The following is a 23,077-nucleotide window of genomic DNA, read 5'->3' on the forward strand; positions in this document are numbered from 1 at the left end:
CGCTCTTTGTTTTGTTTTTACAATAATTCAGACATTGGGATGGTCGTCAAGTTTTTGCATGTGTAATTTTGTTTTTGTTAGGAATATTGCTTCCTCGTCAAGCATGGGGAGGGATCAGAAAAAGGAAAAATATAGAAGAAAGTTCTGTGATGTCCACAACATACTAGTTTTTCTTTTGACTATAAAACAGGGGTTCATAACAGGGTCGTAGACAGGGTGGGGACTGTCGAGATAAATCCTCCCCCGAAATTTTAACCTTTCTCTAAAAAATAAAGAAACGAAGACTATCTAATCAAAATTCTTCCCTCTACTCCTCCTTCACTTGATCTTGTTATAGCAATCTTCTTTCCAGTCGGACCCTTTCTCCTTCTCACCCCCTCCACACCTACATACACATTAAAAAAAAAAATCAAATTGTCCTAACTTTTTTACACACCTTCTTGGTTCTTTCCCAGAATGTTAATGATTTTTATTACAAAATAACATTTTAAAAACATTCTTTGTTATATATACTTCAACAATACTGAACAGATTTACATGATCAATACTACCATTTTTATTATCTAATCATACTTTTGATTAAATGCGTAATTTTGTAGATCAGCCTTTAAGGGTGGTTTTTTTTTTCAGGTGGCAATTGTAGATTGCTTTTCAATTGTTACTATTTTCACTAACTTGCTCGAAATTTTTTCTAAAAGCCTCTGTTGCTTGCATTTGTAATTGTAGACATGTAATAAACACTGTATCATGTATTATAGACCGTGTAAGTGTAAGCAGTTAGTTCTCTTATTTTGTCGAGTCTGAATATATTACGAAATTTTTGAAGTAGTTATTCAAAAAAATTAATAAAAAACTGATTTTTTAATTACATTTCAGTTTAATTTTTGCTAACAACATAATAAACATAATTTTTAAACTATTTTTTCCCATTACATGTCTGGAACCATTTTTGCCTCCGACCACCCTCCCCGAAAAAATATCCTGGCTACGGCCTTGGTTCATAAACTTTCCTGATTTACAATTCTTAGATGAATGAGAATTTCCTCACGGCACTATAGTCTATCACTACCTATTACATATGTATATTATGTTGAATCCGTAGACATTTCGCGGAACCCCTCGCCTCTTCCTGTGGCATACCAGAGTGCCTCAGCATGCACTTTGGAAACCCATGTAACTTTTTTTTAAAAATATATTTTATTCTCATTTTATCATATTTTAATTGTAGATATTTACAAATGGAAAAATCTGGAAGAGTGAAAAAGAATACCATTGATAAACCTTCTGAACGGACAGCTTTGAATGCTCCAGATGAACCTAATCTGACGCCTACTTCAGAAGTTGTGGAAACAGATGCTTTGCTTAGTCTTGTTGAAGATAAGATAAAAGCAACAGAAATTAAAGCTAAAGTGAGAAAAAGAAGTAGGTATGATATTTTCAAATCAAAGAATAGGAATTCTGATGTTTCTTCTAAAAAGGCCTCGCCGTATACTAATGTTCAAGTTGACGACTTAATCACACTTTTTAAAAGTGTTGAAAATGCTGAAATTAATTGTAAAATTCAGAAAGTAATGAAGCCTTCAAAATCGTCACCAGAGGATCAAGCTACGACATCAAATGCTGAAGAGAATTCTATAGCTGAAGATGCTGTTGAAAACGAGATTCTTCTAGATATGGTAATTAAATTTTTTTAAAAAAGAAATAGTGATTAAATTTGTTTTTGCCAATTTTATACATTTTAATTTCAGGTAGCAGCATGTATATGTTATCTTTGTTTCTTTTCTTTCTGCATAGGAGATTATGTGTAATTGACTTCATTTTGCTATGTTACTGTATATTTTGTTAACCTATTTTTATCTTTTTTTTTTCTTTATTCAAAATCAGGATGCAAGAATGGGCTATTAAAAGTGTACAGCACACTGAATTTTTGTAGGTTTTTTCCCAAATTTCTACCCCCCTGGACTTTTAAACTTAATCTTTTTTTCAAAATTTTAAAGTATTTCAAAATGCAAATCATTTAGAAAACTTTAGTGTTACCTTTGGTTATAAAGTTTGTTCTTTTGGTTTAAAGTTTATTTTATGTTGTAAGCATTATTTTAACTTATTTATGTATTTAGTTTTGACTTGTCATGTTCTTGTGTTTACTCAAAATAGGTCACTTGTAAACTCACATCAAATATTAAACAAGAGGGAATGACAATCACAGAAACTGGAAAGTACATATCTAAGACAAGGGAACGAATCATGGCGGCTCGTACAGGGGCAGGGGTATGGTGCAACTGCCCTCTCACTTCCTAGTAAAAGGGCTGAGCTTCCTTGTAATTTCAGTAAATTTCACTGTTCAGAAAATTTTATTTGAGTCCACTATCTCCTCATGTGTATTGTTCAGCTTCCATTTTTTAGCCTACTTTCCCAGTAAAAGTCGGAAAAAGAAGAAAAAAGCATGAAAGAAGGCTTAGCATCTTAAAAATATCGCGAAAAACAAAAAAAAGTCAAAAATAAATAAAATAATTAAATATCTAAAAATTGGAAAGTAGGGTATTGAGATGGGAAAAAATGTCTGTTGGTCTGTCTGTCGGTCCCCCCTAATAACTTTTGAATGAATAGTCCGATTCGAACAAACTTTTTTTTGTTCGAAAGATCTTGGCAAGAACACCTCATTCCCATATTTCACTTTTTGATTTGAACTATTTTTTGTTCAATTTTGAACAGTTCAAAAAAACTTAACAGAGCCTACGGGGAAATTCAAGGCAATTCCAAACTATGAGGCAAATTTGCTTCAAACAAACTTTGTAGGAAAAAGCTTTTGATGAAAAACTTGTATATAAAATATCTTTTTGATTTGAACAATTTTCCGTTCAATTTTCAATGTAGATTCCAGACTTGAAGGCGGATTTTTTTCAAACAAATTTTGTTTTAAATAACTCTAGACGCCAAACTCTAGATTCTGACTCCGAGAATTAAGGGAACCTGACTCCGAATTCGACAATAAATCGGACTCTCACTCCCCGACTTCGACTCTGACTTCGTAGCTTTGGCAAAAATTTATACACGGAGGACAAATGACTGACTCCAATTCTTGGATATTCGTCTCCGACTCCTTTATCCCAAAATGAGATTGACTCCGACTCCGCAGCTATGGTTTCATCTGTGAAATAATTATTATTGTTATGACTTGTTTTTTTTTTCACACTAAAGTTTTAATTTAGGTATTCAGTTTTCGGGGAATAAACTCGAAGTCATTTATGTTTCTACATAAAGACATGCGCAGAAGATTTTTTTTTCTGACAATGAAAAGTATTTCTTCAAGTTGACATTTTATTGTTTTTATTTATTTTGGTAAGTGCATTAATTCATTAAAAAAATTATTTATGGCAACAGGGGGAAAAGAAACAATTTTTTTTGATATGATGTATTTATTTTAATGAGCTTATTAATTTTAATTATTATTTTTTCATTTTGAAAGTTGTTAAAGTTTTTTAATGGAAAAAATTGTAATAGCTGCTTTGCTTAAAAAGCTCTGCTATTTTATTTGTTCGTTTTTTTTTTTTTTTTAATGCATCTAATTTTTTTTAGATGAGTGAGGAATGTTTTATTCCTAGAAATTAGCTTAAAATATTAAAAAAATATATTTGAAACAATTTGCAATTTTAGCTATTTTTGAGAATATTGATCAGGTACTGGAAAGTAGTATGGGTATACTGGAAAGTAGGTTCGTATAGTTCTAGACGGAACTTCTTGTTTAAATAAGTTGATCAATTTGTTCTTTGTTCTTGTTTCTCTTTGTACTTAGTGAGAAATCAACATACTCCTTTCTCTTTTTTTCTTCTATTTGGTTTCTTTATTTGTTATGTATGTCTTCCATATGAACTTAAGAAAAAAAATTCCATAGCCATAATAAACATTAATACAGTATAACCCTGATTTAACGATTGTCAAGGGACTGGAAGAATTTATTGTTAAATCAAGGAGCATAGACATTCTATGCAATCAAATCTGGAACGGTGAAATGCATCATTAAATTGAGGAATCTAAATTATACTGAAACAGAAATTAAAAGAAAATTAATTTGAATTTTGACATCTTGAATTCAAATTATATTTTTCGCAATCACGAGTGTGTGTATGTAGGCATGTGTGCTTGTGTGTGTGTGGGGGGGGGGGGGTATGTGTATTTGTGTGTTTGTGTATGTGTGTGTAGGTATATGTGTTTGTGTCTGTGTGCATGCATGAATATGTGGGTAGTTGTGTGTATGTGTATTTGTAGGTGTCTGTATGTATGCGTGTGTGTATGTGTTTGTGTGTGTTTATGTGTAGGTGTCTGTATGTATGCGTGTGTGTATGTGTTTGTGTGTATGTATGTTTTTGTGTAGGTGTATGTGTGTGTAGGATATGAACGCAAGACGGTTTTCGCTAGAGGAGCAGCATCGTGAGGAGCCAGTCGACGGGGATGCTGCAGAGGGTGCTGGCGGGAAAATAAAATGATAGCACATGAAAACAGTCAAATGAAAGCAATAAGCAATCGTGATTGCTCAAAAAAAAAAAAAAAAAAAAAAAAAAAAACACCTTCATTATTCTGATTTCAAGTTTTATAAAATAAATAAATAAATAAAAACTTAAAAAATCTGATTTCATTTTTAGCTTTTTTGAAATTTGCTGCCATTTCCTTCTCTGTTGTTGTTTTTTGCTAATTGCTTTAGTATTGTAAACAGTTAAGTTCCTAATTTTCTCTGAATTAAACAGTGGGGAAAATTGGTAAAATAAGGGGTTAAGCACTATGTTCCTGGTGGTAAAAAAAGTGAAATCCGAAACCAAGTTTAAGTCTAATTCCTGTTAATAATATTTATGTGATTGAGAAAATCAAAGTAAGAAACGAAAAAATTAATTAATTTTCTTGAAAAAAATTACTCATTTGTTATTTTTTTAAATTTTCTATTAGCATTTATTTTTTAAACAATATTTTCCTACATATCTTTATAAAAATTGTGCTTATATTTATTGTGTGCTTGTTCTGATTTGATTTTATCTAATATGAAATATTTGTGCTTGAATCTAATATCTTATTCAGGTTTGCCTAATATCTTATTCAGTAACAAATTTAAGTTGGTCACTGTTAATGTATTATATTTCAAAGTTAATTTCATGGTTTTGCAATACTTATTGGTAACTTTCTTTGTTTATGTGAATTGTAGGTTATCAGAATTCCATCAAGTTTGACAACGAATGAAACAAAAGAATTAAATAAAGTAAAAGAGGAAAAACAGTGTGAAGACACTAAAATTTCAAAGGAAGTTGCATCCAAGATGGAAATCTCATTTTCTAAATTGAAACCTGAAAACAATGTAAATGTTCGATGTCAAGGGTAAGTAAAATATATTAGGAATCTTTATTTTAGTATTTACAATCCTTTGAAAATCAATGGTTCATTCATTAATTACGTAAGGATGATACTGGCAATTTTTGCCCTTCTCTCCCCTCCTTCTCCCCATGTAAGGATACGTAAGATTTTGCAAACCCTCCCCCCTATTCTTATATAAGATTCCATCTGGTTTTTCAAAATAATAAAATTTTCTTAGAAAAGGATCAGTTACACTAAAACTCTCAGTTTGACGTAAATCAAAGATTTTTATTTTTCAACAGATTAGTTAGTTTAGAGCTATATTATTTTATTGCTGACATTGTGGTTGGTCCGCAGTATCTAAGTACTTTAAGTACTGTAACGTGCATCGTAATTAAATATTCTGTGTAGCATAAACATCTCAATACAGTTCTTTGTCAAGTGTATACAAGTCTTACATCTGTAGAATCACTTATAAATTCACTATTATTAAATTATTTTTAAAAACCTATTTGTGTCAATTACTAAAAAGTTGGAATCTAGACTGAATGTTTTTTGACATTTTGTTATATATGATGTGATACTAATTTTAAAAAAATGCTATACATAGTGCGATTCTTTTGTTATATTTTACTCTATTCATTCTTTGTGAAACAATTAAAAAATAGCTCATCCTAATACGTTTTTAACCTTCCAGATGCAAATGAAATATGATCCCTACCAGACCATTTCACAGCGTGATTTCTAATATAAAATATCAACTAGAAAATATTACGTACCCCCTCCCCACCCAAGTAAGCGTATGTAGAGGTTTTTCCAACTCCCCTCCCTATCGGGACCCTTACGTAATTAATGAATGGCCCCTTATAGTACTTTTTTCATTTGATTTCTGAGCTGAAAAGTGCAAAATAGTTTTAGGAAAAAAAGGACGGTGTGTATAATAGTACAGTAAAACCCCTCTAATGCGGACACTTACGGGACAAATTTTTTTTTTCCGCAATAGAGAGTTGTCTGCTGGACAGGGGTTATTGCATTGGATCTGGGGAATTAAAAATTGTCCGCATAAGAGGGGTGTCCGCCTTTGAGGGTGTCCGTTAGGAGGGGTTTTACTGTACGAATAAAAGCATTAAAAAGAGTTTAAAACTCGACAAACACCTATTTGGAGGTTATCAAAAATAAGTCTCTTCATCAGTGCATGAAAAAAAAAAAGACAGCAGTTCACTTGTGCCCGTTCAAAGTATTAAATGAAAAAGGGACACATAATATTAAACTAAATAAAGTTAATCTTTGTTTGTTATGTCCTTCCTTTTTGCAATATCCTTGTGTATTATTACATTAATTTTACTTACTATGTAGAAGTGAAATTAAACTAAGTTCAAAAGATCTTTTAGGTATTGTTACATATAATTGTTCCTAATGAAGCCATGTTGTATGTATTGGCCAAGCTTAAATATTGTGAAAGTATTTAATTTGCATTAACTTACCTTTTTGAACTTATTGCTGCATAAGTGCCTCCAAACAAGGCTCTTTTAAAATGTGAAAAACTTTTGAAATTATACAATGTACCCTTTTAAGGACTACTTGTTAAACATACATTAATAACCATATCTAAAAAGATTGTCTTAAACTATATTCCTTACTCATTATTTAAGCTATGAATCATTTTGTGCACCTTGTAAAAAATAGCGGATTTACATTTGTTAATAAAAAAGTAATTGATATTAAGCTATAACTCAAATGTAATATTTATTTTCAATATGTTTTCTTTTTTAGAACATGTAAACAAAACATATATTAAATGAATTTATGTGCTGTAATTTTAATTGAAAAAATTAAACTAAAACATCATTGGCTTCAAAAATCAGCAAGCCATCAAAAATATTTTCATTTAAAATAAAGGTTAAATAACCTTTATTAATCTGTCCTAATGTCAAGAAAATAATTAGTGCAATGGGTTTCATACTGACAAATGTTTACTATCTCCAAGTATATCGTGCCATGGCATGATAATTTGATAATATGTTTTGGGAATGTTTAAAATGCAATGAAATGCTTTATTTTGACAAGGCTAAACTAGATCCGTTTTAACTGTTTTACTGGTGAGACTTATTTTTGGAGAATGAAAAAACAAAAAAAGTGATCAACAATTATTAGAGTTAAAATTTCAACTATCAAAATATCACCAAAACGGCAATTGCTTTGTTCAAATGTAGAAGCAATTTTCACCCGTTGTACCTTGGACAGACCATTTTTTTAGTTTACTAATACATTTTTGAAACCATTCATATCAAAATTTCTCTTTTCCTGTAGTTTGCTTAGGTTTGTGCTTATTTTTTGATAATTATGAAGATCCCCCCTCGAAATATTTACTTAATGATTGTTTGAAAATGTTGAAATTAAATATGTTTTTTCCCCTCATAGAATTTTTGATTTGGCATTCCTGTATTACTCTGAAGAATCTGGAAAAATCCAACCATCAGAGTGCTTCAGGGCAGTTCAGCTTTTGTCTGACAGCCACAAAAATAATGTAAGATTTAAAAATAGCATTTTACTTAGCACTGGATGCATCATGCTTTTTTTTTTTTTTTTTTTCAGGTTTTATCTTTCAACATTTTGTTATTTGTTGCATATGAATTGTGAGGGGCCATTCATTAATTACGTAAAGGTCCCAAGAGGAGGGGGGTTGCAAAATCTACATATCCTTACTTGGGGTGGGGGGTCAAACCCATTCTTACATAATAATTTCCAAGTCGATATTTTGCAGTAGAAATTTCGAGATCAGGTGGTTTGGCAGGGCTCATGTTTCATTTGCGTCTGGAAGGTAAAAAAAACGTATTTGGATGAGCTGTTTTTTATTTGTTTTACAAAGAATGAATAGCGTAACAAAAAAATGTCGAATAAACACTCAGTCTAGATGCCAACTTTTTAGTAAATATTTCTTTACACAAAATGTTTAAATTAATAATAGTGAATTTAATAACGTTTTCAGAATCTTACATAAGAATAGAGGGGAGGGATTTAAAAATCTTACGTGCCCTTACTTGGAGGGAGGAGGGGTTAAAAATTATCATCCTTAGGTAATTAATGCCCCTGACATGCAATGTGTAAAATTTTGTAACTACTATGCACAGACAGTTTTTCATGCGTCATTGTTACTGAGCGTCATATTTTAGCTAATTTTAAACAATATGAATATTGATAGTGGTGTAGTGATTAAAATTGGCCTCTTACTTCCAAAGGCGCAGGTTCAAACCTGGCTGCAGTCAGTGAATTTTCAAAATGCGAAAAATTGACGTCTGTATTGTATGATTATGCTGCAAGTAAACGATCCCTCGGGTACTTGTAGCCTTGAGTACTCTTGGCAAAATTTAATTCCTATTGCAGTTAGCCTTCAAAGAGAGTCCAGGTATGTACCTTTACCTGGTAGGAAAATTGGACATTAAAATCTTGTAATAATGAAGACAGTGGTACTATATAAAAGAACGGATACTAGGTAAATCAGGAGATTACACTGGGGCTGCAAGTTGTAATACCTATAGTGCAGTCCTATTAGAAAAGGGGAAGGGGGATATGAATTTTCATTTGGCAGCTTTTTTTTTCTTATCACACTGTGCTATTCTATACCTATCAAGCAGTCTGTTTTATATTCCATTCTAATCTATAGCAAGCAGTTAGTATTTGTCTCTTGTAAATGCTTTGCATTAAGTATCATTTTAGTATTTACATCCGGACTTGAAATTTACAGTGGTCTGCTGGTCCCAGACCATAAAATCATTCTTTGGACCAGCGGAATCTAAGTTTTAGTGTGATCAGTAAAGTTTTGTTCCTATTTTCCTCTCAAAATTTTTACATAAAATACGAGCTGACCCGGCAGACCTTGTTCTGCCACATAAATTATTTCTAGGATTCGAAAACTCCGTTGAACAATTTACACCTTTGTCAGAATCTCAAACTGTATTGATCGATTTGTATGATACCAAGTCGCCAGGTCGTATCTTAAACTTTATAAATCGTCAACCTCCACATTTTTTGGTAGATAAAAATGGGTCTTTCCAACCAGGCATGATGCATGTATTGTGTGTGTACATCACGGTCAATAAGAACATTTTCTCGAATCAACCACGGTGCTGAAATTCGTGAGCAATTTTATGCATTCAAAATGTTCACAGACGGCAAATTTTCATTCGTTGATATCTGACAATGGGTCTGAGAATTGATCAACGAATGGATCATGTAGCATTTGGACGTACATGTTTTAGATGGACCTTTTCAACATTATGATACAATGACTGGCAAGGATTTCAAGTAAACTTGAATCTCATTAGCGACTTTTGAATGCAAAATGACGGAAATGTTTGTCTGAAATCACTTGAAGAGAGTAACAGAATACCTCATTAACTTTTGATGTATACTGTGTTTGGGTTATTTTGAATATTCACTGGTAGCTTAAATGCTGCATGAGCTGTTCTGCATCCATCCAGTAAAGTTACTGCAATGCCAAATGATGCAACAGATAATGCGATGTCATCATTAGATCATATTTCGGCAAGAATTTGCAAAATGAGAAATGTTTTGCTATTTTTACATGGTGCATCCCCCCTTTCCCCGAAAAAAAATGCACCTTGACCTGCCGAAACTGCCAGAAATATAATCAAAATGTCACTATCTAGATTTTTGTTTTGACACTTTTTTTTTTAAATTGTTAATCAAAAAATACCTAAAACCCCAAAGTTTCACCCTTCCATTCTTTAATTGCGAATTTTATAATTATCAAAATACCCCTGCAAAAGAATCAAAGCACGAAATTGAAAATCATTGCAAAAGCCTTGCTTAAACTATTCAGACATTTTATTTGCTAACAAATGGCAGATGGCAACAAATAAAAATTTTAAATCATTGAGAGTTTTTCGATGTTTCGCCAAAGCATCGCATCATTTTGACACTTGGTAGCCAAAAAATTCTAGATAGAGACACTAATTACCTATCGATATGATATATACATTACGACCTATTCTCATACCTGCCAAATACACATAAAAAAATTCGTAAAAAATGGTCGAGCCGTTTCATAGGGGTTCAAACACAAACACCGTGACGTGACAGTAAAGAATCAAAGAGCAAAACTGAAGCTTTGTTTAAATTAGTTTCAAACATTTTATTTGTTACAAATAGAAAATGGCAATAAATAAAATTTTATATCATTGAGAGTTTCCGAAGCGCCATCTAGTGGGGCCGTGTTCCGATATTATGCCAGAGTGTCGCGAAAAACATTCTAAAGCGGGACTTTCTAATTACCTAGAGATATGAAATATACTTTATGTCCTATTCTCATACCTAACAAATACACATAAAAAATTTCATAAAAATCGCTCGAGCCGTTTCGGAGGAGTTCAATAACTAACACCGTGATAGGAGATTTTTATATATTAGATTTTTGAAACTGTCAAGAGAAAGTTAACAATTTATTTGCAATATTTAAACCTGCTTTACAAGAAAAGATATGCTAAGAATATCTACAGCATTACAATATATTGTTTTAATCACTATTGTTTCTCTTTCCCAAAGCAACAAGACATAAAATTTTGTTACTTAAGTTCCCCGACTAGTATTAATGCTTCAGAAAGATGCTCTTGCTGCTTCTTGCTTTTGTTTAGTCACTGAGACATGTGCGATTGATTTTGACTCAGTTTAAAGTTAACATTTTAATAAAATTTTGTCTTTTTCCTTTAATTTTCATTACTTAAAACCAGGATGCAAGAATGGATTACTTAAAGTGTGTGGGACCAGCATAATCAAGGCGGACGAGAGGCCATGTTAGCCTATTCGGAAACTAAATACCCAACTCAGAATTGGAGTAGTACAAATTTAATAATTTTTATTAGAAGAGGTGGGCTTGGCAACCAAGCTGAGGGACCCGCCTTTTCTCTTAGTGGTGCTGCCTAATTTTTAAAAATTTCTACCTATTTACACTGGGAAAGTATAAAAAACCTTTTGAATTGCATCAAGATCAAGAATAGCAAAATATTTTTACCCAAGCAAGTTTGTACAATTTCATTGTATAACCAACTTTTTTTAGATAATTCAATGACATAGTTATATCTTCTTAATTTTGTTCTTATTTTTCAGTCACTTGCATTTTGCTACTCAATGCTATTATGTGTACTGACTACGCAGCCTATGACTTGGTATGAAATGCAATTTCTAGAAGATTCTATATTGAATTTTATACATTTAATGCCAAAAAGTCCAGAAAATTCTCTTGCTGATTTTAATGCTTCTCATCTGTGTGACAAGGGACAAAAAGCAACTCAAAGATTATGCAAAAACATGTTTCAAGAACATAATATCAACTCCCTTCATTTTGATGTAAGTTAAATATCTAAAAATTCTTAGCTTGAACTGTTATAAAAAACAAAATAAGTGAGATCTCATATCCTTACCTAGTTGCTTCACCATTTTGTATGATTAAACTGCGAGTTTTGGGGAATTATATTGTAACAATTCATCAAAATCAGGAATGGCTCACCAGCCACACACATCAGTTTTTTTGTGAAGACTTATTGGAAATATCATTAATGACTTTTTTTAGAACAGATTCAGAGGCCCTATCTCTAGCAAAACTTCTAATTCTTCATTCTGATTGGCTACCATTTGGTTTGGCAGGCAATCAGAAAAAACTCAAATCATTTTGATTTTACCTCTAGCAATTTTGTCCATTTGTAAAATGATTAAATTCTTGTTGTTTTTAGTATATAATCTTTTTTGGCATCGAGAAATTTTCAAATTTCCCTTATGGTTCTTGTGAAAACTTTTAGGGTAGTTCTCAAAAGGTGGGAGCAAACACAGACTTCAACTTTGAAGCTTCAACACCAAATAACTTTCATTTTAATTAACTCTAAAATTTTTGAGGTAAATTATAATGCTGTATAGAGACAAGAATCGACATAAATTATGGAAAAAAAGCTCTTTAAATGCCCTTAAAAAATATTTTCTTTGCTAAATGGCACAATTTTGGACATACCAAAACGTTAACTGAGCAAATGTACCATTAAAAAAAATTTTTTTTTTAATTATTTCCATACGTTTCAAAAAAAAAATTAAAGGCATGAATCTTACACTGAATAATTTTTTGTTAATATTTTACACAAATAACAAAAGTAAAGACAGATTATTTACTTTGTAAACGATTTTAGAAAAAAGTAAGTTTGAAATTTGATGCATGTCCAAAAGTTACGATCTTTACAATGCTATTATTTGAGAACTAAGTATATGATGTTTTCGTTTTAAAGGTATTTATCGATCCTCAGAATCAGTTTTTAGTTGTTTAAAAGTGTTTTCATAAGCTTTTATGCAGTATCTTAGAATAAAAATAATTTTTCTTAAACATACATGTGAGATGTCCAAATGGCGTTACGATCTTGACGCCGATAATTCTGTCCGTTTATTTATAATTTTTTTATAATCCACTGTCTTCTAACATCAATAAAAAAGATTATTATGATATCTTCTTTAATCCATAGGTATTTTGCATAATTAATACGTTACACATGAACAATACATAAATTACAGTAGAAACATGGCTGTTTATGATCGAACAAAAGCCATTTTGCGCGAAAATCGCCAAGCAAACCTCCGTTGGCGACAACACAGTATACGATAAGCTAAAGGTTACCAGAGGGGGATTCCAGTTTGACAAATGTAGTTAATCGTCAGCTGCACCAGTTTTGGCGACTTTATCACCTGCACTAGCAATTTTTTTTTCCCCCGCCGCTTTTATTATTTTAGAATTTTTTTTTCTCTTCTTTCTTTTGGAAACATAATTTAACGATCTCCAAATAGAAATACGAATTTCTTTTTTCAATAATTTTTTTAGACATCGTTTTAATTCTTATGACATTAGAAAATATATTCATTATTAAAACTGATGTCACTTTTTACATTCTTTCTTAAAGCATATTTTGTTTATTTTTCCTTTAAAAATATATATGTCGTATTTATTTGTCTCTATTTTTATTCCTTATTTGTCCCAAAAAATCAAACTACAAGTTTGTATAATTATTTCCATGAAGCTTTTTTCTACCTTTCATCAACTTCTTCAAAATCATTCCAAAACTTTATTATATGTAAAGAGCAGTATGTATAGCCATTCAAGTACTTCATTACTATCCTCTTTATCATTAAATTGCAAAATTCAAAAAGTAGTAAGTAAAATTTTCATTGGAAAAGTTAAAAATCAGATTAACAGTTGTCAAAAATGGTGAAACTTACATTATGATGATGTCCAAAATCCGTTACCTACAGGACAACAATGTCCAAAATCTGGTACCTACAGACTGCTAATTTAATTTGCTAATTAACAATTTTTACAAATACCTGCTGTCTTTTCATGTTCATATATTGTGTTCTAGGTATGCATACTATAGAATAAAAGCAAAATTGATATCAAATTCGAAAATTTTTGAAATTGCTCAAAGTTAACTTTTTTGTTCCCACCTTTTGAGAACTGCCCTTTAGTGTTATCCTTATCTTGATCGCTATTGATACATGACTTAGAATTTCTGCAAAGAAAGTAAATTGCGCCAATGAGGTTGCAGCAGTATGTAAATTTAAAGTGTCCTGAAGTCATCAAATTCTGGTAGTTACTATTTTACATAACCTCTTAGCATTCATAAGAAAGGGACATCTGTGATGACCATAAAATGTTGATTCTGTATTCTGGTAAAATTGAAAGTGGCATGTATATATACTTTTACCCTCAGATACCTTTCCACAAAGGTTAACCAGCCTCTGATTTGAAGGCTAGTCCTTAGTACCAAAAGCATAAAATCAACTCCCTTACCATATGGCATAATGTATCAGTATGCTAAATATGCATTTCTTGTGGATTTTTCTGAAACAGTTTGCTGCTGAACCATAAATCAGCTTAATTTCTGTAATATTTCAGGACAGAGTAATGTCCCTGTGCATGCTTTAGAAATTATATTTGTATATTGTGAAATGTTAAAGTATTCATTTGATATCCTCCAACTATGTGTTGTGTTCAGGTGCAGATTCAGGGTATAGAGATCATGACCCCCATAATACTCCATTTTTAATCATAGAATACATTTAAAAATAGGCAATTACTTTTAATTGTATTCCATATGTTATTATAAAATAACTGTATTCAAAATAATCAGTAAGCATTAATTGGATTTTAAACATAGAGTACAATTAATGGTATGTTTCATAATATAATAACTGTAATTAAATTACATGCAATATACCAACAAACCGGTTATTCCATCCAGATACCAATTTTGTCCATGTAATGAACTCCTCAGTCTGGAATAAGGAATAACCGAGCTGGAGGCAGGTGTCATCTTATTGAAACTGAGTCTGCTGTCCTGAGCATGAAACTGCAGTCTCTGGATGGGATAACTGAGAGGTCGATTATATAGCATGTAACTGTGTCTTAGCCCTGGCCTAAGTTGAACCGCACAATGTCTGCAGACTTTTGCTGGTAATATAAATTTACATTATCTAACAGTTTGTTGGTACTCTCAGCTTATATGAGATAACATCTGCTTCCAGATCGGTTATTCTATATTCCAGATAGATGAGTCCATAACAAGACCGAAACTGCAGTCTCTGGATGAGACAACCAGGCTGTTGGTATATTGCATGTAGTTCTGCTTTGGCCTGGCTAAGAGGCGGTAACTTACTGCTTAATGTGTAAATAAAATCCTTTCAGTTTTATTGACTGGACTTTGTAATAGATTGCAAAAAAAATTATGTATTTGTAATATAATGTATTTGTGTAATATCAAAATCAGGGTGGAGAAATAACTGTTCAGAGTTACCATATATTTTATAATAAATTATTTTGTAGTTTAAAAAATTTTTTAGACTTTAAAAAACAACCAACGTTTGCAATGTTTTATATATGTGTAGCATTTTATATGTTGAAACTTGAAAATATGTCTCAAGATTCTTGAAAGTTCTTTAAAATAGAATAGAAAAATTGCTTCATATTCATTTAATATGCAAGTTCTATCTGTCTAATACAGTATTAAAAAACTGGACTCATTTGTCAGTTACCAGCCATGAAAATTGAGTGTGACTTTTAGTTCAAACAATTTTCTATCCTTTTTTCAGATCACAGCCATTCTCTGTTCATCTTTGTTCAATCTGTCAACTTTTGTAAAACAATATTGTGGCAATATTGAAGAAGAATATAGCTACAAAGAGAAAACTCTTAAGTATATTTTCGAAAAAAGTGAGTTTTATTCTCAATTTATGCTCTAAATTACTTGTTGAAGTACATGTGTATAATGTTGTGAATGTGATCCAGAATTTTATTCAGTTGATCTAGACATGCTATAGATACAGTTAATAATCATGTGTAAGACTAGACTATTGTAACAATAGCTTGTATGATTTTCATAGATATGGGGCCATTCATTAATTACGTAATGATGACTTTGGCAATTTTTGACCCCGTCCAACCTTTATGTAAGGATACATAGAATTTTGCATCCCTCACCCCTTTTCTTATGTAAGATTCCATTTTATTTTTCACAATAATAAAATAACTAATCTCACACCACTGGAATCGTTATTACATTAAACCTTTTTGTATGAAGAAATTTTACTAAAACATTGGAATCTAGACTAAATGTTTTTCGACATTTTTTGTATGCCATGCGATACTAATTGAAAATAAAACATGCCATACATAGTGCGATTCTTTTATTATATTTTACACTATTCATTCCTTGTAAAACAAAAAACAGCTCATCCAAATAAGTTTTTTTTACCTTTCAGACGCAAATGACACATGATCCCTGCCAAACCACCTGACCACGTGATTTCTACTGTAAAATATCGACTTAGAAAATATTACGTAAGAATGAGTTTGCCCCCCCCCCCTACAAAGTGAGGGTATGTAATGATTTTTCCAACTCTCCCTCGAGACCTTTATGTAGTTAATGAATGGCCCCAATATTGGAACTGAAAATGGGTATGTAAAAAGGTCTATTAAAAGATAGCTATGCATACTTTATTTCTTGCTGAAACTACTCCAACAAAAAACTACCCTAATTACACTGCATTTACAACAGTAATCTTTCATTGTGAAAAGAGAATTATCGGAGCGGACGTTGTTGTTGCAATTTTTCTTAATATCACATTTAGTTTTCTTGTGCTGGGGTTATTAAAGAGCAATGTTTTATTTGGTAACCCAGCTGAATATAGGTTTTTCATCCTTTTACACTTTTGAACCCCAGTCCAACTGAGTGACAATGTTTTGACCATAAATTTAGTTTTTGCCAGCACTTTTTACACAGTTAGATCGATTAAATTAAGGACAGATACAAGGAAGGAGCGATCTCCCCTCCCTTGAGGGACTTTGCCCCTGCATTTTGTTCCAAATTGAGGTCCTAAAATGAAAGTGGGCCATCCCTCGTGGAAACTTTTTGGAATTGAAGTTTCTAAAAGGCAATTTTATGCGCACTTTGGTAATGTTAAGTCATAAAGACATGATTATAGACATCTCAGGTAGTATTAGGCTGAAGGAATGGGTTCAGAGACTTTCCTCTGGTAATTTTTGAAATTTGAAGCTTCAAAAAGCACAACATCAGACGACTTTCGATGATGTTAAGGTCAGGAGGTTTCAAAACATTCCTCCAGAAATGTCACAAAATTAAATTCTTGGAGGGAGGGGGACACTTTTAAAATACCTCTATCAATGGAAAAGGAAAGAAATAGGTTTGGGGATCTCCTTGGCAAAATCTCTATATTTACCTGTTTTAAATAAAAATGATGTGGCCTCCCTCCCCTCCCCACAGGTATTTTATAGATACGTAGTGAAAGGTCTTGTAAAAAAACAATTGGCCTCCTCCTTGAAAAATTTCTGAATTCGCCTTTGGATTAAATTGATAAAAATGAAAAAATATGTTTTGTTTTTGGTTAACATTTTGTTTAATTTACATTATAAATATTTTTATCTGGAATTCTTAGAAGCTACTTTAGTTAATGTTTAATAGTAGTTAACTTCTACTAAAAGTGCTGCTGAAATGTTTAAAAGAAAGATACTAATTAAAAACCTTTTCCCCCATGAATGAAACTAATCTAAAATCAGATTTGACGAGGCAACTTTCTTATTTACCGACTTCAAAAAAGGAGGTTATGAATTCGTCAGCGGCTTTTTATGTATGTTTTCAGATTATTCCAAGACTACTGTACCAATTTGAAAAATTCTTTTTTTGTTTGAAAGGGCATACTTCCCAGATGGTCTCATGGGGACCCTTGGTCCCCCCAAAATTATGAATAACACTCATACACACATTTAAATTATAGCTAAAAACATTGCTACATTGCATCTACTAACATTGAATGAGTGATTTGAAGTAGCGCGCTACAAGTAGCGACGCTACTGTAGTAGCTACATTTTTGAGTAGTTTGTAGTGTAGCGCACTACTTTTTAAAAGAAGTAGTGTAGTGAGTTGTTAACTACAAAAAAATGGTAGTTTGTAGCGATTTCTGGAAACTACTTTTAAATAAACTGAAAAAAAAGAAAAAATCAAGGTTCAAACGAATTTGACCATACGTTCTATCTGTTCGCCGCCATTAGTTTACCGTCGTAATTTTCTTATTCCACCAATATTTATATTGAAAAACGCACTTATTTTCGCAAAAATAAAGATATCGGTGATTTCGCGAGTTGAAAATTTGGTGAATTTTATGTGAACAGACCGAAGATTGAAAAACAAAAATATTTTAGCGAGGCTTAAATTTTTGACAGTATTCACCAAATAAAAATAAACTGAAACTGTTATAGAAAAGGATGAAATTGAACTGTTCTGGAGGACTTACAATAAATGCGAGCATTACAGTGTATGAGAGTATGATAACGGACATTTTTCTTAGTGTCTTCTGATGAGCTAATTTATCAATCTTTTTTTGTTCAATCCTCTTACGGTGTGTTTGTGTATTAGGGTGTCCCACTCCCAAAAAAATCGAAAGTTGACTTTTCAAGTCGCACACTTTCTTATATTTTATCCTTTTACGTCAAAAAAAAATCATATAATTTGAACAACGGCAACAAGTGCCGATTATGTCTGAAAATGTGAACCAGCACTTGTGTAGTACTAGGTCAAAATAAAATGTTTTTCTTAGAAAGTCAAAATTTTTGTTGATAAAACTTTGCTCCTATACTCCACATATGCACCACAAAAATATTTATTCAAAATAAAAACCATTTAGATATCCTACACGTGGCCTAACATTTATAATTTTCTTCAAAAAATTAAGTTTTTGATACATATTTTCAGATATGTAAGATTTTACGAAATTATGAAGCTGAAAAATATAAACAGTAAAGTAGAAAAGTAGGGAATTAGCGTTAAATAGAAATTTTTATTTCCTGCAGTTTTTAAGTCTCCCACATAGTACTCAAAGATATGGATTTTTTTCAGGTTAAGTTAAATTTTTCATTTAAAATATATTATTTTTTTGTTATTCCTTTGTAATTGTTGATCTGTAAATGTGTTCGCCAGTAATTTTTGAACTTGATATTCGTTTTAAATTTATATGTAATTTTTTGAAAGATAACTGAAAAAAAATCAATTTTTTAATTAAAATTTTAAATTTTAGGTCAAGTGTGGCATATCTAAATGTTTTTTAATTTGAATAAATGTTCTTGTGATACATGTGGGGTGTTGGGTATAGGGGCAATGTTTTATTAACATAAATTTTGAGTTTCTAAAAAAAGATTTTTTTTTTCGATTTGGCCTACCATACAAGTACTGTTTTACACTTTCAGGTGCAAGTCGACACGGGTTGCCGTTGTGCAAATTATATGAAACTTTTTAATCGACTTCAAAAAAGGAGGTTATGATTTCGTATTGCGGCTTTTTATGTATGTTTTCGAATTATTCCAACCAACTGGACCGATTTGAAAAAAAAATTTTTTTGTTTGGAAGGGTATACTTCCCAGATGGTCCCATTGTAACTTGGTCTGGATCTGATAAGGGGTCCCGGAGAAATCCAAGAAACTTTAAATTTCATACGTCACAGTCACGTGGTTTTGCTGTGATCGGTGTATTTTCACACCTAAGGTTTTGGCATTCTCTTGAACGATATTTAATTCTCGCGGCACATGGATGATTAATTTTCGCAACGCTGCGCTGCCTGCTAATTTATTATTATAGGTGTTACTAATGTATTTATTACTGCATAGCAAAGCAGTAAATTAAATATATTTTGCTGCTTTAATAGTTGAATCAATTACCTTAATATTTTATTTACTAATAAATAACTTTTTTTAGGCACTAAAATATAATGTTCTTTATTTAATATTCCAGTTTTTAAATATATTTAGTGTTCAATTTGGGGGAAATTGAATACAGACCACCCCTCCCCCACGATTTAATTTATATTCTTTAATAATATACATTATAACTGTGTATGATTTCTGAAGTTTGACCAATATTCTAGATTTACTATTTCACGATGCCGCCCGTTCAATTTGAAATTAGGGTTATATTAATTAGCAGGCTTCAAAAAAAAAAAAAGGAGGAGGTTCTGAACTCGTCGGATTTGTTTTTCCTTTGTACAATGTTCCATAAATACTCGAAGACACCTGTACTCAGCGGCGTGCACAGGGAGAGGGAAGGGACACCTGTTGGCCCGGGCCCGAGCCTAAAGGGGGCTCAATATTTTTATAACTAAGGGTGAAATATAGGGTTAACAATATGGAGAGGGGTCCTGAAAAGTCATTTATGATGGGCTCCAAAATTTCTATGCACGCCCCTGCCTGTACCGATAAGGAAAATTCTTTTTTTGTTTGAAACGGTATACTTCCTCGGCGGTCTATTGGTCATCAAGTTCAGGTTTGATGAAATTGAGGGAACTCTTTAAATATCATACTCACATTTAAATCGATTTGTACTTTATTAACTTTGTATATCGTCTCACTTAGTGAACCGGTTTTTATGCTTTTTTTTGTTGTTGTTTAGTGGTGGTTTTGTTTAGGGGTGGTCTAACTTAGGTTCCAAATCTTTTGTTTTACCCTATTTGTTCTTTAGGGAAAAGTTAAGGGTAAAACAATAAATTTCATGCAATTTACCTCACAAACGATTAAATATAAAACCCATTGATAAACAAAGGTATATACTTTCTTTACCTATAGTTAAAGAAAGTACTAAAAAAATATATTATTAGCAGTAATGCTAATGAAAATTTTGAATTAAGGACTTTCTGAAGCAAACATAAAATTCATTCTAGTGGAATTTTTAAACTTCATCTATAGTGGAGCCATGTGAAGAAACATGCGACTTTTATCACGAGTTACATGACACGTATTGTGAAACATAAATTACAATTTACAATATTACAATTCTAAAATTTACAATTTTAAACTTAAAGCGATTTTGTTTATTTATTTATTTTTTTAGTGACTCGTGCATTTGCTTGCGGAAAGCAAACTTTGATAAAGTTGAACAACTAATGATGAAGACAATTTTTTTTGTAATTAGTTATGCATTTGCAAAAGCCTTTCTGCACAGTCGTCGAAAGTCTCCGAGACGCTCGCCGTGTTATTTACACCACTAACAAGCAAAAAATAAATTACTTATAAATAAAAAGAAAAAAAAACCCGCCTTCAAAAAATACGCAGGAACTAAAAAGCAAAAAATAACTGATTACACTTACATTCTATTTCCTACCCAAACATAGAAATGAAATTTAATTTACAATTCCAGTACAAAAATCAACTGAACTATACACCGAATTATAAAATAAACACTTTTAATTTGCTATACAATGAATTATTTTAAATATCCCTTAGTTATATACAATCTCTTAATTTTTCATAACCTTTTGAAATTGGGGCCTCCTATAAACAACTACCTAACGTAACTGAGTAGGTTTAGTTTTAAAGACTAATTTCGCATATAGTTAAATTAGTGTTTAATTCAGGATTCGGTGGGCTGTCAGTTGCGTTATGTAGTTGTTTATAGGCGGCCCCGACTTCAAAAGGTTATTAAAAATTAAGAGATCGTATATAACTAGTTAGGTATTTAAAATAATTAATCGTATACAATTTAAATCAATGTTTGTTTTATAATTCGGTGTTTAGTTCAGTTGATTTTTGTACTGGAATTTCATTTAATTAAAATAAATTTCATTTCTATGTTTGGGTAGGAAATAGAATGTAAGTGTAATCAGTTATTTTTTGCTTTTTAGTTCCTGGGTATTTTTTGAAGGTGGTTTTTTTTTTTAAATTTAAAAGTAATTTATTTTTACGATTGTTTTTACACAAGAGGAAAATACAAGAGTGTATGCAATTTGAAAAATTGACTTTAATTTTTTGAGGGACAACCTATTTTTGTATGCTTTGTATTTACTTATTTTTTGGAAAGTAGCGAAGTAGCAACTACATTTTAGAAGTAGTTTGTAGTTCCTACATTTCGAAAAAAGTAATTGTAGTTGTAGTTCGCTGCAAAAAAAATGTAGTTTTTCCTACCAGTGCATTGAATACAAAAAAGATACATATGTAAAAGCTAAAAACAAACAATAACACAATCATAAGTTTAAAAACCATTCAATGATAGTTTAAAAAAAAAGAAAATGTGAAAAGACCCGCAGATAATCAGACCTCCGATAATCAAGAGTTTACTGTATTTAATATTTTTGCGCTTCTATAATTGTATTTATAAACACTAACTAAAAATTCGTTTTTTCTTTTCTTTTTTTGATTTCGTCATCTGTATGTTTGAATATGTATTTAAATGTATGTACATTTTTTATTTGTCATGTGTCTATCTTTGTAGCTTGTGGTGCATCTCAAAAACTTTCGCCTACAAAAGGTACTAAGAACGATGATAAACTAAAAAACGATTTTGTGATATCTTATACTATTGAACATTGTCTTCATATTATAGAGCATGTAAGTTAAATTTTCATTATTTTTATGTTCCCATTTTTTTTTTTGAGTTGTTGTGCTTTTTTGCTTTGAAGTACTTTAAAATCTCATTTTTCCTACTCACTGGAACCAAAACCAATACGGATGTTCGAAAATCCGGGTAGTATGGATAATAAGCAAAGCAAATCCTTAAATAACCAGACTTACTGTTAATCACGACAAAAAACTATATTTTGCAGCCAAAATAGGTAGAATTGTTTAAAAGACATATAAAAATGTCAAAACAATTTTTCACATAATTTCTTAACAAAGACTTGGTTCACTGTCTTCTGATTTAAACACGTGTGTCGTTTGAATGAAACAAGGTTGAGGTTAGGTTCTTTATCAGTATAGTTCAGCTATAGCCCCAAAGCAGATTACTACGAAATTTACAACATACATCGCTGAACAGGTACCTGAACTGCAGAACAATTTTGTTCAAATGAAGGGGAAACTTACACAAATTTGCTTCACAAAGTCTACAGGTTGCTGCATGCAGATTTTCTACAAATATCTTCCAACTAAAGATGAAATTTTGCTGAAATTCTGCACAATTTCTACAGATTTCCAAATTAGAAGTAAATCTAAAAATCCTGAAAATAAGGTTCACTTGGCTGAAAACTCGTAAAAAATATTGAGCTTTGTACACCATTTGAAGGATTTTTTGGATTTACTTCAAATTTTAAGAAATCTGAAGAATTTATGTAAAATTACATCTTTAGTTAGAAGATACTTGCAGAAAATCTGCAGAAATTCTATAGATTTCTGTAGAAAATCCATGTTTAACTGCCTGCA

General features: G+C 31.4%; 1 protein-coding gene across 1 annotated transcript in view; it reads left to right on the forward strand.

The window, feature by feature from the left end:
- Positions 1-23,077, forward strand: part of LOC129222382 (uncharacterized) — a 63,482-nt gene that overhangs the window by 3,126 nt on the left and 37,279 nt on the right. Inside the window, exons 2-7 of the mRNA XM_054856883.1 lie at positions 1,229-1,676; positions 5,192-5,361; positions 7,759-7,864; positions 11,464-11,703; positions 15,475-15,595; positions 22,152-22,267. Of these exons, the coding sequence (XP_054712858.1) occupies positions 1,239-1,676; positions 5,192-5,361; positions 7,759-7,864; positions 11,464-11,703; positions 15,475-15,595; positions 22,152-22,267 (1,191 nt within the window). The 5' untranslated portion in view covers positions 1,229-1,238. The remainder of the gene's footprint in view (positions 1-1,228; positions 1,677-5,191; positions 5,362-7,758; positions 7,865-11,463; positions 11,704-15,474; positions 15,596-22,151; positions 22,268-23,077) is intronic.

Source organism: Uloborus diversus, chromosome 5 (assembly GCF_026930045.1).
Source record: "Uloborus diversus isolate 005 chromosome 5, Udiv.v.3.1, whole genome shotgun sequence".
Taxonomy (NCBI): domain Eukaryota; kingdom Metazoa; phylum Arthropoda; class Arachnida; order Araneae; family Uloboridae; genus Uloborus; species Uloborus diversus.